The 18,112-nt window shown below is 34.9% G+C and overlaps 1 protein-coding gene across 1 annotated transcript; it reads right to left on the bottom strand.

Moving 5' to 3' along the window:
- Positions 1 to 6,656: 6,656 nt before the first annotated feature.
- LOC149249974 (uncharacterized) lies at positions 6,657 to 7,244 on the bottom strand. Its single transcript, XM_089453527.1, has one exon. The coding sequence runs from the start codon at positions 7,242 to 7,244 to the stop codon at positions 6,657 to 6,659; it is 588 nt and encodes a 195-aa protein (XP_089309653.1).
- Between the last annotated feature and the right edge of the window lie 10,868 nt (positions 7,245 to 18,112).

Below are 18,112 nucleotides of genomic sequence, written 5' to 3'. Positions count from 1 at the left end.
CTTGAGCGAGGATCCCAAGAATGATTTTAGTGTAGACCTTTTCTTTGACTTATCTAGGTTTTTGACACTTCCTTCAAGAAGATGATGTAGACCTTGTCTTAAAAATTCCTTGACAAGGAGATGATATTCAAGATGCTTTGATGTCTTTCCAGAACTTTGGTCCTTGAGTGCTTGAGTGTCCCTTATTGAGCTGGTCTTCCTTGATTTGTCAACATAGCTCTAATACCATGTTGAGAGATCTCGATCAAAGATATTAGATGATTTCTGTTATAATGATAACTTATTGTGAGGAATTTTTACTTTTCTTAATTAGGTTCTTCTTTGACTTGATTACTGTTATGTGTTCTTCATCAAACAACTACGAAACCCTAAACAAAAACAAGAAAAAGGAAAAAAGATGTAGGTGATCATCTAGGGCCAAAATGTCTCCAAGCTTGAGAGGAAAACCTAAAATAATTCTTCTTCTTGTAGAATCTTCAAGTGATGAGTTCCAAGACCAAGACCCTTGACCTACTAAATTCTCAAGACCAACTCACAAGGCTTCGTTAAATAAATTCTTCTTCCTTGAGTCAATGATAGTCAAATTGATTGTTTCACTAAGGATCTCGGCTTCTCTTCAAATTTCAACATATTGGTTCAAAACAACAATTCATGGCTTCTTCAGATAGCCTAGTTACAACATATGTGAGGGACCAACACTAATTTTGTCCTTTGTTTCCCTTCTCTTGGATGGAGTATCCTTCTTCTACATTTCAACTTGTATTCTTGATTTTCTTTCCTTCTAAATTTGGCCTCGTAAGATGGCAGTGATAACTTTGGCTTCTTCTACAACAGAAAACACTATTGTTCCTCGCACGTGTGAAAGTAATTTTCCTAAAACAAATCATCATTACTTTAGCATCTTCCCTTCTTTTCATTTTCTTGATGGGAGGCTTGTTCTCTTGTGTTTCTCACACTTTTTCTCCGATTTCAAATGATTGATCGAGTGCACTTCAAGTGAGGCCAAGTCCTCTATATATATCATAGTATTCCCATGAAATAAGTTGACTTATGCAAGTGTGTAAGGTGACATGCTCTTCTAGAATGATCTCCATATTCTTTTGGGGGCCGATGTGAAATAGTACTTGTGACAAGGTCTTGGAGGGTTTGTGACACAAATAAATTCTCCTTTTACAATATATAAGATGTCCAAATGGGTCTTCAGTCCATGACAATGACTCAATAGACTTTATGACTTGATGACTAGACCTAATAGCTCACAATGGGAGCTTTATCTATAAAATAAAATTCCTTAAGCATGAAACCCATGACTCAAGCATAACATAAATAATTTTATTTTTTCTTCTTTGCATCAATTATATAAAATTTTGATTACACGTCATTATGAAGACTGAACCTAGTTACATATTTCAACACTAGTTGCAAAACTAGACAAATCAAAAGTGGATGTAAAAGTAAATTCGAAATGGGATGCAAAAAACATAAACAATATTTGATGCAAACTTGGACACAAAAGAGGATGCAAATATGGATGCAATAGTGGAAGAAAATGTGGGTTGTAATGATAGGCATAAGATATGGCACAAATAATAGCACAAAAAAGGTGGATGTAATAATAGACACAAAAAAATATGCAAACTTAGATGCAAGAGAAGATGCTATAAGGGATGTAAAAGTGGATGCAAACACGGGTGCAACATGAGAAACAAAATTGGATGCAAAATATGGATGAAATGGAAGTACATGCAAAAGAAGATACAAAATGAGATGCAAAACCCAACACAAAAGTGGATGCAAAAATAGATTAAATATTTTATGCAAAATAGGATGTGAAGATGGATGCAAAATTGGAAGCAAACGTGGGTACAACAGTATGTGCAAAACATGGAACAAATTTTGTCACAACAAAAGTAGATGTAATGATAGATGCAAAAAAAGAAGCAAATGAAGATGAAAAATAGGATGCAAAAAGGGATGTAAAAGTGGGTGTAAACATGGGTGCAACAATGGATGTAAAATAGCTTTTGCAACTTATTTGAAAGAGCAATTTTGTCCCAACAATTAGACTTGTAGCATAAAGAACATGGTTAATACATATGATTCGACCAAAAACTAGTTACTACCAAAATTCAACCAAAAAAAATATTACTGCATAAAAATAGAATTAAAAACAAAAAAAATAAAAACAAAAATTTCCCAAATTAAAAATAAATAAATGATAAACTTTTTTTTACCAAAATTTAGTGATTTTTTTAGTGCTAATACTAACATCACCATTACAACAAGATATTTTTTTAGTGCTAATACTGCCATTACAACAAGATATAAGAGGGATATAATGCAAAAAGTTTAATAATAATATGTATGTAGAAGATGGTCTTCAGACTGGTGAATTCATGATAATCAATGGGACTAAGTCAAAATAATTGGATGTTATTTACTTTTTTACATAGATTGTCAAAATAATTGCATAAATCGATTTTTTTTTAACCAAAATTTAACAAAAACTTTGCTAGTGCTAACATTAGAACCACCATTACAACAAGATATCTTTCTAGTGTTGACAACACCATTATAGTAAGATACCTCAAGAGAGACAAAAAATTTAAAAAGTATGATAGTAATATGTATCCAGAAGATGGTAGTGAAACTAGTAATTGTTCATTCTCATTATCATAATCATTGTCATCATCATCACCATCATCCTTGTCATCGTTATTGCCATCATTACATTATCATCATAATCACCATTCATGCCATCATCATCAGCTCCATCATCATCATTATGGACATTGTTTGCAATTGTTTATAATTATAGATGTTGTAAGAAATATCATCAACCCAAAAAATGTGATCAGTGCTAGAAAAGGGTTGTTTAGGACACATTGATATACGTAAGAGAAATAACAACTTTTGAGAGATGATCGATGATCATCATCATCACCACCATTATCATCGTCATTGTCATTTTTATCATCCCCATCATCATCATTAATGTAATTTCTATCAACATTGTTGTAATCATCATCATCATTCATGCCATTATTGTTTTTGATGATGACCTAGATGAAAATGATGATGATGACATCAAAGATAATGCTTATGATTATGACAATGACAACATCTAGAATTGGGAAGATTCGCCAAGGTCAATAGCATCGTCATCATCATAATCATTGCCATCATCATCATTAATGTCATTGTAACCACTATCGTCTTTATCATCATAATCACAATTCATGTCATCGCCATCATCTTCATTTTCATCATTGTCAATATTATTGACATTGTAATCAATTGTTCATAATTGTCAATGCCATAAGGAATATCATCAATGCAGAAAATATGATGAGTGTTGGAAAAGGGATGCAAAAGCGAACATAGAAATGGGGGCAACAATAGAAGTAAAATTGGATGAAAAGTGGATACAACATAAGTAGATGCACAACAACATGAAAAACCTAACACAAAAGTGGATGCAAAAGTAGATGCAGTTGTCAATGCAAACTTGGATGCAAACATGAAGGCAAAAGTGGAAGCAAACATGGGTCCAATGGTAGGTGTAAAACTTGGCACAAACTGTGGTGAAACAAATTTGGATGCAACAACGGACACAAAAGTAGATGCAAAAATGGATGAAACAAAAGTGGATACAATAGGGGATGCAAAAACATACACAATATCTGATGCAAACTTGAACACAAAAGAGGATGCAAATGTGGATGCAAACGTGGAAGCAAATGTGGTTGCAATGGTAGGCGCAAGATATGGTGCAACAAAAGTGGATGTAACAATAGACAAAAAATATGCAAAATAAGATGCAAAAATGGATGTAAAAGTGGAAGCAAACATTGATGCAACAGGCAAAACAAAATTGGATAAAAAAATGGATACAATGGAAGTAGATGCAAAAGTAGATACAAAACGAGATGCAAAACCCAATGCATAAACTTGACAGAAAAGTGGATGCAAAAATAGATGCAATATTTGATGCAAAAGAGGATGTGAACATGGATGCAAAATTGGAAGCAAACGTGGATACAATAGTGAGTGCAAAACATGGTGCAAATTATGGCATAACAAAAGTGGATGTAAATGAAGATGTAGAAAGGGATGCAAAAAGTGAAATTTAAAATGGGTGTAACAGTGGATGCAAAATTGTATGCAAAAGTGGATGCAATAGAAGTCGATGCAAAAGTAGATGCAAAACGAGACACAAAACACGATGCAAATCTTGGTCCAAAATTGGATACAAAAAGGGATGCAAAAATAGATGTAGTAGTTGATGAAAACCTAGATGCAAATGAGGATGCAAACGTGGATGCAAACTTATAATCAAAAGTGGGTGCAAAAGGAGGTGCCAAACTAGGCGCCAATTGTGGCACAAAAATATTAGATGCAATAGTGGGTACAATAATAGATGCAAAAGAGGATGTAAATATGGATGCCAAACAAGATGGAAAAGTGGATGCAACAAAAGTAGATGCAAAATTATATGCAAAACTAGACACAAAACTCGATGTAAAACGTGGCGCAAAAGTGATGCACAAATGGATGAAAAAATGGATGCAAAAAATGATTTAAAAAAGGATGCAAAAGTCGATGAAAAAGTTGATGCAAGTGTAGGTGCAAAAATTGGATGCAAATGAGGATGCAAAAGTATGTCAAACAAAAATAGATGCCAAAATTGATGCAAAACCTGGAACAAAACCTGGTGCAAAGGATGACATAAAACTTGGCATAAAATTTGGTGCAAAACGTGGTGCAAAACCTATTGCAATACCTGGTGCTAAACTTGGTGTAAGATTTGGTGCAAAACTTGATGCAAATTTTGTGTCAAGTTTTGCACCATATTTGATAAATGGATGCAAATAGCACCAAAAATGGGCTCTAGATGCAAAAAAAGAAGTAAAAAGGGATGCTAATCGTTGGTTTTGTTGTAGTGATTACATCATTTGTTACTTCTTCTTCTTGTTTCTCCTCCTGCTCTTCATCTTCCCCACTGTTTTCTTCCAATAGCAATGGAATGTGCCAATCACTGTTAGAGTTATTTTTTCCTTCTTCGACTTGTTCATGAAATATAACATATCTGCTTGCAAAAACCTTGTGAGTCACAGGATTAAATAACTTATAAGCCTTGAACTCAGCGTCATATCCAACAAATATACATTTCAGGGCTTTAGGATCTAACTTCTTCCTATCTGCCTTAGGTATATGAGCATAAGCTTTTGACCAAAATATTCTTAAATGACTCACTGCTGGTTTGAATCCAAACAATGCTTCAAAAGGGCTTTTCAAGCCTAGACATCTAGTAGGACTCCTATTCTTTAAATATACAGCAGTGTTAATAGCTTCTGCCCAAAGACCATTTGATAGACCCTTACCTTGAAGCATGCTCCTTGCGCACTCCACAAGAGTTCTGTTCTTCCGTTCTGCCACTCCATTTTGCTATGGAGTGTGGGGCATTGTAAACTGTTACACAATCCCATGATGCTTGCAGAAATCCATGAACTCTCCCAACCTGTATTCTCCCCCTTGATCTAAGCGAAGAATTCTTATCCTTTTTCCTGTGTGGTTTTCTACCATGGATTTAAACTCTTTAAAATACTGAAAAGCTTGACTCTTTTTACTCAGAAAGTATACCCATGAAAATCTAGTGCAATAATCTGTAAATAAGAGAAAGTAATATGCTCCTCCTAATGACCTGGTTTGCATGGGTCCACAGATGTCTGTATGCACTAGTTCTAAAATGTCTCTTTGCTTTCTAACATGCAAAGGGAACTCTTCTCTCTGCATTTTTCCTAATGCACATCCATCACAATCCAGCTTAACATTATGGAAAACAGGGAGTCCATCGGCCATACCTTTTCGCTGAAGTAGAATGAGGTCTTGCAGATTAAGATGGCCAAATCTCTGATGCCAGAGATTTTCGGCTGTCGGTCCAGCTGCAACCATTGCTTGCTGTGGCATACTCTTCACATCTAGTCTGTACAAATTCCCCACGTGCACTCCTGTTGCAACTGTTTCCATCTGGCCATCCTTAATGACATAGTTAGTCTTAAGAATTGAACTTGAATGTCCTGATCAGTAATCATTGAGACAGAGACCAAAGTTTTCTTAATTCCTAGAACATACAATACATTTTTAAGTTGTCTAATGTCACCGCTAGGTAATTTTACAGGAATGTCACCATATCCTTTTATCTCATGTCCACTATCATCTCCTAAATAAATTTTTGACCCACATGAAGTTTCTTCAAGAGATTCAAACCAATCCTTCTTACGAGTCATATGTGAGGATGCGCCTGAGTCAACATACCATATGTCGTCCTCATCTCCCTTTGAAGCTGAAAGAGCACAATCGACTATAAACAGTCGAAGTTTGTGGCTATGTTCATCTTCTTCCTTAACAAAGTAACCCTTATGTTTTCTCTGTTTGTTTCTTCCTTCGTCTGCCTGCCTCTTATGAAAATCTCTAATCTCATGTCCAGGTTTTCCACAGTAAAAACATTTCTTGATGGGAAAATTATTAGCAGACCTACCTTTAAACGGTCTCTTCTAAAATGTGCTGGCTCCTTTCTGCTGCTACTGCTGCGGTTGCTGGTGCTGCTTCCCTTTATATTGTCTCCTTTTTGCCATCAGAGCAAGGTCATTGCTCTATGATTTCAAATTTTGTCGTCGCTCTTCTTCCTGTATCAGAATCCCTGTCAACTCTTCAAATGAAGGAGCTTTCTCCCTTGCTGACAGCCCTGTGATGAATGTCTGATAATCATTAGTCATTCCATTCAACGTGATCGTGACCAGATTTGAATCGAAAAAATTGTCTCTGATATCTCCCAGTCTGTCCTTCAGGTCTTTGACTCTAGCAATGAATCTAACAACGGATTCATTCTCCTCCATCTTCAATGCAAATATCTTGCCTTTGAGTGACAATACACGGTTTGAATTCTGCGTCTGGTATAGGTTTTTAATGGCCGTCCAAATGTCAGTGGCTGATTTACAGTCTCTAATGTGTGGGATAACATTGTCCTTGACGAACATCTTCAATATGACCTTTGTTTTTGTCTCCCTTTTATCCCAATATTGTTCTTGTGTGGCTGATCCTGATCTCAGCTCACTTCCTGTAACGATCGACCACCCATTTTCACTTTCAAGTAAAGTCTGCATCTTGAATTTCCAGTTGTTGAAATTTGATCCATCGAGTTTGCCAAACTCGTGGAGATACGATTCTAAACTGTTATTCATATTGACTTATACCAGATTCGAACCTCTGTTTTGCTGAAGAAAAAAAATTTGTACCTTCAATGCGCCACCACCGGACAAGTCCAATCTGCTGCCACCGAACAGATTCGGAACTCCAATGCGCCACCACCGAGCAAATCTGATCTGCTGCCACCGAACAGATCTAGAACTCCAATGCGCCACCACCAGGCAAGTCCGATCTGGTGCCACCGAGTAGATCAGGAACTTCAACGAGCCACCACCGGGCAAGTCCGATCTGCTACCACCGAGTAGATTAGGAACTCTAATACACCACCACCAGGCTACTCCAATCTGCTGCCACGGAACAGATCCGGAAATTCAAAGTGCCACCACCGGGCAACTCTGATCTGCAATAAATTGCTTATTTTTCAAAGAGAAATAGGTTGGCGCTCCTTCATCAGCAAAATGTCCGCGCCAGAAACAAAATCGACGCGTCTTACGAAATTGTCGCGATTAATCCTTTATTTTCCACGCCAATGGCACTTTCTGGCACGCTTATCTCCCTCAAAACCGCACCAACTGGCGCGTATGTTCCTTAAAAATTGCGCCAACTCTTCCTTCCGCACAAAAATGGCGCGACTGTTTGTGACGAAACCGCGCCAACACTTTCTTGTACTTAGAGATGATCAGTCATCTGAGACCTGTCTTAAGGTGTTACTGCGGTCCACCTGATTCTACGAATTCCGCCACTACAGTTTTGTAATCAATGATGCATCCTAAAAAAAAATTAAGGCTATCCCTACTCTGTGCTCTGATACCAAGATAAAAATCAGATTTGAATTAAAAAGAAGGAGTTACAGCTCACAGGTGAGTACTGCACCTGGAGACTGCACTCAAACAAAGAGACTCTCTCCGTTCACTCTACTATTGATCAAATGAATGATTACATTATTAAGTACATCACTAGAAATCAGGTAGTTGCAAACAAACTCCTAAACTCTAGTAACAAATCCTAAACTAAGGAGATATGTTACAACTTATGTAACCATTTCTCCATTAATACAAAATAATATTAATTATTTTCAACTTGAAATATAAATCACCTATTCGTATGGGATATGGAATTATTTTCAATTCAGATATAAGTTTACTATATAATACAAAGTGGATTTTTAATAATATTATCACAACTCCATCTTTGGTTTCCAAAATCTCCTTAGTTATACCAGGTGTATATAGACTTTCTGAGTCAGTGCCTTAACTCTTTGCATTGATCTACTGATTATCAATTTGGTCGTTCTATCATACTTATATCATAGAATTCATAAAAAAAAAAATTAAGGTAATGGTAACATAAAAAGATGTGAGTTGAAGCTAGACTACCTCCCATCGTACAATAACACCTAACTCAGGCGGTTTCCGATCTATTTTCAACATGCACATATTTAGGGGGAATGGTTGGTGTGTATATGTATATATATATATATATATATATATATATATATATATATATATATATATATATATATATATATATATATATATATATATATATATATATATATATTAAAGTTTTCCCTCTCAACCAAAATAAGCGCAGTAATAGTCCTACAATATCAAACCTCATACATGAACCTTAATTAAACACATTTAGAAAAAATACATAAATCTGTCTCATATTTTGCATGCACGTCTTTTCTGTGTTATTCTATGTTTAATTTACTTCTTTAAATACACATATGATAAATACGTATATTCATAATTTAAATATAAATAAATGTTCTAACAATTTTTGCTGCTAGAACTACACTTGGGAAAAAACACACTATCTTCCCAACCATCAACTGATCCACCAGTTCGCCTTGAGCTGAGATATGCTTGCTAAAGGAGTCAACAACCTGTTTGATTTCCATGTACTAGATTTTATAAATCTCCTTCCCTAGTATATTTTATCAGTGTCTCGCTTTTTGGCCCCACCAACCCACTTGCCTAGGATTTCATTATTTTTTCCCAAAAAGTTGTTTTTCCTTTTTATTTAAAGACCACCTTTTTCTCTCATGACCCTTTATTTCACCCATAATTAGTGTCTTTCTCCAACCAAGTGATTTAATAAATATTTCTCTCTCATTATATTAAATCTTATCTATTGCCTCCTAGGGATTTTTAGAAATTATTTAAGGGAAGATTTATTTTGTTCTCACTCACCACTAATGGTTTCCAAATCTTGGAAAGAATCCCTTAACTTTAGTGTTTCTTTCCCAAGTAATTTCCAACTTTCTATTTATTAATAAAAATATATTTATTACATCATAATTACTTTATTGTTCATGTTCATTTTGAACACAACATGGTTTTCTAGGCATCAAACCTAAAAATAGTCAAAGTCTAAAAATTGAAAGATTTTAACATAATGAACATAGGCATATTACGTATTCCCCCCCTTTTATTCAACACTGTCATGGGTGTTCACTGTCCAGTTGCTTCCCTTCTGAAACAATGTTTGATAGGCCTATCACATTTTTTTCTATATCTCCTAAATAACCTCCTTAGGTGTAAACTGCTTCCATTTCACTTTAACCTGAGTGGTGACTTAATTCCCGAGAAGGATCTCTTTCCAATATAATATGCGAAGTAGTTCTATGAGGAAGTATCCTTTTGGTTACACCTATATCAAATTCCATCAATTATGTGAGAATTATCATGGACATTTTTTTAACAAAGATACATGAAAAAAATTGTGCACTTTAATACTCTCATACTCATAAACTTGAAAATACATGGTCATATTGAGGAGCTAGGCTTCTGTATCCTCCTCCTCATTGTCAAAGTTAGGAGGCTTTATTTTTTTTTAACTCTCCTTGCAAATCCACTTTATTCTTCATTTTCTATACTTTTGGATAAGTTTTGTCAGAATAATAACCACTTCCAAACTTTTCTGACTTTGTCTCAACATTTTTCCTTTTCAGTGCTTTTATTTCTATTGTTCTATGACTAGATTTTTTAGTTAAATCCCTTATCCTCATTTCTTATTCTTCACTAGCCTTTAGTAGGTGTTCATTGTTGGTTCTAAAGTAAGACAATTATTGTTATAAATTCTAATAATATCCATAAAATGGGCTAGTGATGGGGTGTTTCCTTCCCCCAACTTTACATATATTTCCTTTCCTTCTACTATACGTGGAGTGGGATCATTAACCATTCTGCGTTGTAACCTGCTTCACTTGAGTACATTATGGTCAACACAAACTAGTATTAACATCTTAATACTTAAATCAAATTTCAACTCTGCACATAAATACATATTAGTGTGGTGGTTCCTTTCAAGCCCAGATTTGAAATTGGTGTTCTGATACCATCTGTCACTATCCCTCTGCGATTTTATTTTCTTTTCATATATCTATTTGTGAGAGAATATGTAAACATGGATGTTGTTCTCTTCTAGGCATACTTTACATTGTCCTTTTTCCCATAGGCTACCTGTTAATACAGTAGGATTTATTAATCCATAATATTACATATACCAATACATACATGTATGCATTTAGTATGGTTCTGTTTTATGATATTAACCAAAATTATACATGAAAATTTATAAAATAAGTTACATTATAAATAATATTTAGGCTCCTTAGGCCTTAGAGTTTATACCCCCTTGTTATACCTAAGGTTGGTACGATTTTAATGGTATGATTATCCTACCCTTCATACAAGCACGATAATGAATGGGTTTTGGAAATTACCGTGTCGAACTAGACCTTGCCACGCATCTCAAACCCATGTGATATTCACAAGCCTACCATGTGATATCCAACTGGATGATTCATATCTCTAGGTGTGATCCAACAGTTTCCATAGCTTGGATCATACCTTAGCCTTTGATTTTGGGTGACCCACATTTTCTTTTGAGAGATTTTTTTTTTTTTTTTTTTCGGGTGTCTAACTCTCAGAGCATCGCACGAGAGAGGACAAAGATGCCAACACCTGGGTTGTGATCCAACCTTGCTAGGGAATATAACGCTCTTTCCTTTGTATTTTCATGGCATCATTACCACTAGAGGTATGGTGAGACAGTGAGTGCTTTTGGACACTATTGTTTTTTTTCTTCTATTGTATATTTATTGGTGGTTGTATTTAAAAGGGTTACACTTCCTTTCCGTTGTTTCCAACCTACAAATAAGGTAACCTTATTTCTCATCGAGGAAGGCTCAAGGTTCACTCTGCTATGAAATCCTCATTAGGTAATACACACACACACACAATATCTCTCTCTCTCTCTCTCTCTCTCTCTCTCTCTCTCTCTCTCTCTCTCTCTCTATATATATATATATATATATATATATATATATATATATTTCCTTGTTTCTTGTATGTCACTATGATTTCTCGCTCTAGGTAAATATTTCTACTTGTTGGGTAGAATGTGCATTTGTTTATCATGTCTATTATTTAACAGTGACTAAGTCTCAGTTTATAGTCCTCCATGGATATTAGAATAATAATACTATTATTCTTGTTGGGTGTAGTAAGGTAATACATGTTGAGAAATATAGGGCATAGATATTAGATGATTTCTCTTATAATGATAACTACTTGTGAGGAATTTTTACTTTTCTTAATTAGGTTCTTCTTGTACTTGAACTACATTTTCTTCATCAAAAAATTACAAAACCATAAATAACAGCAAGGCAAAGGTCACAAGATCTAGGCGATCATCCAAGGCAAAAACCTCTCCAAGCTTGACAAGAAAACCAAAACAAATTATTCTTCTTATAGAATCTTCAAGTGATGAGTTCCAAGACCAAGACCCTTGACCTACTAGCCTCTCCAAGACCAAGTCAGAAGGCTTCCTAAAATAAATTCTTCTTACTTGAGTCAATGCTAGTCAAATTGATTCTTCCACCAAGGATCTAAGCTTCCCTTCAGATTTCGGCCTATTGGTTCAAAAATGCAACTCTTGCCTTCTTTAGAAACCCTATTTGCAAGACATGTGAGGGAACCACCACTAATTTTGTCCTTTGATTCCCTTCGCTTGGATGGAGTCTCCTTCTTCTGCAATTCAACTTGTATTGTTGACTTGCTTCCCTCCTTAATTTGGCCTACTAAGATGGCAGTGATAACTTCACCTTCCTCTACAATAGAGAACAACAGTCTTCCTCGCACATGTGAAAGGTATTTTCCCAAAACATATTTTAATTAATTCAACTTCTTCTCCTCTTTTTATTCACTTGATGGGAGGATTGTTCTCTTGTGTTTATTAGACTTTTTCTCCTATTTTATATGCTTGATCGAGTGCACTTCAAGTGATCCTGAGTCCTCTATATATATACAGTAGTCTTCCCATGAAATAAGTCAACATATGCAACTGTCTAGGCCAACATGGTCTTCTAGAATGATCTTCATCTTCTTTTGAGGGAAAACTTGAAACAGTACTTGCGACAACGGCTTGGATGGCTTGCGACAGAAATAAATAATACATTTACAATATGTAAGATGCCCAGATGGGTATTCAATCCATGACATTGACTCAATATACTTTATGAATTCATGATTAAACCTAATAGATCACAATAGGAGCTTTATCTATAAAATAAAATTCCTTGAGCATGAAACCCATGACTCAAGCATAATATAGATAATTTTATTTTTCTTCTTTATGTCAATTACATAAAATCATGAATACACATGTCGTTATGAAGACTGAGACTCGTTACATATTTCAACACTCCCTCTTAACTAGGGAGGTATTCATAATCCATAAAAGGTACTTAGATATTCTCAAGATAAATAATTCTCATAAGAAGAGCGATATTGGTAGCTCATTTGTTTAGTATAATATCATCGACCATTGTCACATAGAAAGGCCTTGATGATCACAACAAAATGTTGGTGAGACCAATGATTTATAGACACCCTCATCTTTTTCTCTCTCGGAACATACCCTACCCGGGTTCTCTCAGAGTATGTTCCACCAGGACTATTCTTATCTTGGATTCCCAATACTCAAATAATATCGATCCTCTATGACTACTCTTATCCTAGATTCCCTACCACATATTCAAAGAGTATTAGAACCCAGATTCTTACCCAATCCTCCATTATTTCTTCCCAAGTGAATAAAATAATCATGTGTCTATCTATCCCTTCTCAAGGAGGATATACCCATTCCAATGATTGAATGTACCCATTCCTATGAAAGGAATGTACCCAAGCTCCTTTTTAACCAGGGCCTTGACCAAGTTCCCTCTTGACCAGGGACTTGCTTCCAGTACCTCTTTAGGTGGAGATCATGGGAAAAACAATTGTTTTTAGGGCACATACAATCCATCACTTCCATCATGAATCATGTCAGTCATGTCATCCTTCTTTTCATTGAAAATTGATCCATTAGTCCATATCTATCATTTCTTCATGCCATCTTTTCTTAAGGACCTTTTATCATGTTACATGAGAATCGGTTGTAGAAGACATCCACATCTCTTCCCTTTGCAGCCTTGCATTAACCCATCCAGATATTGTTCTAAAATAAAAATGATCATTAAATAATAATTACCTTTGTGATTGTATTTCATCATGAAATCTCCTTATTTTCATCATCATCTTGCATACATATTAACACATCTACAAAAATATATACATTGTCAAGGGTATCTTTCTTTTCCAGACTTCGTATTTTTCACATGGAGATATCATAGTCAAATCTTTTAGTCCTTGGATGTTGATTTCCTTTTCCATTGTTGCATTTTTTTTTATCTCTTCTTTTCTTTCTTCACACATTTCCTTTCAGGAACATCCAATCATAGTTCCTCCAATTTTTTCAACTACCTCATATTTCATATGAGGACATATGTTGATTTCATCTAGTAAATGTGTGAACCATGCCTTCCTACATCCTTCCAAAGGAGAAGTGTTAGCTCCCAATAATGCTAGTGTATTCCCCTTATTGTTATTAGTGCAGCCCCCTATTGTTATTCTTGTGCCCATGTATCCCCAATGTTTTTATTGTTGTTCCACAAAGAAGCCCACTATTGTTATTGTTGTGCCCTTACATTATTATTGTTATGTAGGCTCTGATTATATTGTGACCCCTTAGACTCATATAAATACCAAGGAGTTCTTATCATTTGAATAATCCAAGAATTGTTAATTTATGTAATGTAAATGACGTTTCCCCGTTGAAAAATTTATTTTTTAAGTCATTTATCTATCTTTTATGTGAGTTGGTTACATAACATTTGGTATTGGAGCTTTGGATTCTAGGGTTTTGCTTCTTCAAATAGGTCATCTTGGAATTTTCGCTATAATTTTTTCTCTACAAGGCTTCAGAAGCCAAAACTTTGACCTCTTGAAGCCAAAATCTTGGTGAAATATGTGTAAGGATTTCAGAGCTTTGTTCTCTATAGTTTCGAAGATATGTTCTGATGAAGTTAGGGTTTTTTCAGGCTCCATAATATAATCTCAAATAGGTGACCTAGGGAAAATTGTCATAACCTTCTCTCTGAGCATCGAATTTGAATTTAGTAAAAATTGACTGAAACTAAGCATACTCCAGTTTCTGGTGTATCATTTTTCATGTTGAAGGTCAAAACAATGACACACAGAACTACGTACAAGTTTGCTCTACTAAACTAGTCCATAATCAGGTCATCTTGGGAGATCTAGCATAACTCTATATTGAAGAATCCAATATTGGTATGAATTGTGGCATTGGAAACAATATTCATAGGGATACCGTAGGACCAAATTTCATACCTTCAAGACCCTAAATTTTAGAGTTACAACCATTTCAAAATCAATCTCCTAAAAGCAAGAAAAATATGTGTATTTGTTTTTTAAATTGCATAACTTTTGTTTGAAAAATAAGTTTGAAGTGATTCCAAGGGAATGTTGAAGCATATATATCAGTATTGGGTTCTAAACTTCCTACCAAAAAAATAATTCTACACCCATTAAAGCCTCATAAATCTCTACTATGATGCATGAAGAGGAATAATTGCAACATGATATATCAAAATTACGGGACCAAGTGAAACAAATTATGCTCTCACAAAGAGAAACCAGATATGACATGGATGGTTTAAAAGGTGACATGGATGGTTTAAAAGGAAACCTAAATGGTTTGAAAGCATACATGGAAGGTTTTAAGGTTTGACAAAGTTGTTACAAGAAAGGCTTCTTAGTGGTGACAAGGTAATCCATGAAATTCATGAGGAGGAAAAAACAAATATGAATGATGATTTTAGATAGTCCAATGTGGGGTTTAAGAACCACCACATTCCAAAGATAGATATGAGGAATTTTGATGGTAATGATCTGGTAACATGGATACTACAAACTGGGGAATATTTTGATCTAAATGATGTGCAACACACAAAAGGTAGGCATTGCATCTTTATATGTAGAACCCAATAAATTTATACGGTATTGATGAATTTGTTATCGTAAACCACTTGTCACTTGGTAAATTTTTACAAAGGAAATGACAACACATTATGAGTATACAAAGAGCAACACCTTCTTTAGCCAATTGATAAATCTCAAACAAAAGGGTTCAATGGCGGTGCACATTGAGGACTTCCAAAAATTTAATATTAGGGTAATTCATATTCCAAAGGAGCATAGCATTAATGTTTTCATAGGGAATTTGAAGGATATCACCCAACATGAAGTTCACCTTTGGGAACCTGATTCATTGGATAAGGCAGTCAAGGTGGTAAGAAAAGCTGAAAAAAAAGATATGGGAATAAGGAAGTCTACCACTCACAACTATAAATATGGAAGTGTTGCTTCTAATAGCCTTCCACAACCTACAATCTTGATGCCACAACAATTGGAGGAAAAAAGAGAAAAAAGGATTTGTTACGGATGTGATAGAAAATACGCTAAAGGAAATAAGTGTGCTGAGAAGAAATTATTCTACAAAGATTGTGAAGAGGAGGAAGAAAAGTGACAAGAAACATCAAAAGAGGAGGATATACACCAGGAACCAACCTGAGAGAAATAAGAAATGTATTCAACCATATATTGCATTGAATTGGAAAGAATTACCACTTCTTAAACTCTCAACATAGAAGGATATATCAAGAAGAAAAAGATAATAGTGCTGATTGATTCAAGTATTAATCATAATTTTATTCATTGTAAGATTTCCAACGAATTGAATTTCTTCCTATATCCGGCACCCGAGCATCAAGTGATGGTTGCAAATGAAGGAACTATCAATTGCACTGGAAAGCGCCACAATGTCAAGCTAACCATGGGGGAATATGTGTTGAATAGTCCAATTCTTTCCATTCTAATGGGTGTTGTTGATATTCTACTAGTAGTACAATGGTTACAATCTTTGGGGACAATAACTTTTAATTTTCAATAATTTTTCTTCAATTTTTTTTGGGAAGGAAAGGAAGTTGAATTAAGGGGTATCGCAGGAAAACTAGGAAATATAATCAGACCTAATGGCATGAAAAATATTCTGAAGAAAGATAAACGATGCGTAGTTTCCCAATTATTCTCACTAGAGGTTCAAAAATTAAAATCATATATTTCTCCAGATCTATAAAAAGCCTTAGACGATCATTTGAAGGTATTTGAGACTCCAAAAGGCCTCCCAACTATCCGTGATCATGATCATGCTATTCATTTGATTCCAGGAAGTGTTCCTTCAAACATCATACCTTACATATATCCCTATGCCCAAAAGAGTGAAATTGAACGCATGGTTGCAAAAATGTTAGAGGCTGGTATGATTCAACCTATACAAAGTTCTTTCTCTACTCTAGTGGTATTGGTGAACAAGAAGGATGGAACATGGAGTGTGTGTCTGGATTATGGGGAGAAGGATGGAACATGGTGTATATGTATGGATTATAGGGAGCTCGAAAAGCTCAGTATGAAAGATAAATTTCCCATTCATGTCATGGATGAATTGTTGGATGAATTACATGAAGCAATTTACTTCACCAAGATGGACCTTTGTTCAGGATATCATCAAATTAGAATGAAGATTGAAGACATTCTAAAAGGATCATTCAAAATTCATGAGGGTCATTATGAATTTTTGGTCATGCCTTTTGGGCTTAGTAATGCACCTTCGACATTTCAATTATTGATGAATAATTTTCAAACCCTTCTTTAGAATTTTTTTATTATTATTTTTTGATGATATACTAATCTATAACAATTCTTGGAAGGATCATGCTCAACATGTTGACATTGTTCTCAAATATTGGAGGAGAAACAATTATATGAAAAATCCTCCAAATGTTTCTTTGGAGTACATGAAGTGGAATATTTTGGGTCATATTGTATCTCACGAGGGTGTTAAGGTATACCCTAACAAAACTAAATCCATTAACGAATGGAAAATCCCCACAACCATAAAGCATCTTTGAGGATTTATCAGGTTGACAGGTTATTACAACAACTTTGTTAAGAATTACGGGAGATAAAAATACCTCTAACAACAGTATTGAAGAAAGATGCATTTTCTTGGACTCTGAAAGTGACTAAGGCCTTTGAACATCTTAAAGAGGAAATGTGACAAGCACCAGTCTTAGCTACACCTAACAAAATAAAAACCCTTTTGTGGAATTTCATGCCTTAGGGAACAGAATTGGTGTTGTCTTAATGCAGAAAGGAAGACCCGTTTCTTTTGTAAGTCGTCAAATCAAAGGAAATTATTTACACAAACCTATTTATGAGAAAGAAATGTTGGAAATACTACATGCACTAAAGCAATGGAGACCTTACCTACTGGGAAGACACTTCAAGGAAAAAATGGATCATGATAGTTTTAAATACATTTTGGAACAAATATTATCTTTAGAAGAGCAGCAAAAATGGCTCACAAAGTTGTTGGGTTATGACTTTGAAATCATCTTCAAAAAAGGGAAGCAAAATGTTGTTTCAGATTT

Source organism: Pinus tabuliformis, chromosome 7 (genome assembly GCF_031772625.1).
Source record: "Pinus tabuliformis cultivar Carrire ecotype Pingquan chromosome 7, CPIR1, whole genome shotgun sequence".
Classification (NCBI taxonomy): domain Eukaryota; kingdom Viridiplantae; phylum Streptophyta; class Pinopsida; order Pinales; family Pinaceae; genus Pinus; species Pinus tabuliformis.
This window is presented reverse-complemented; position numbering and strand designations above follow the sequence as displayed.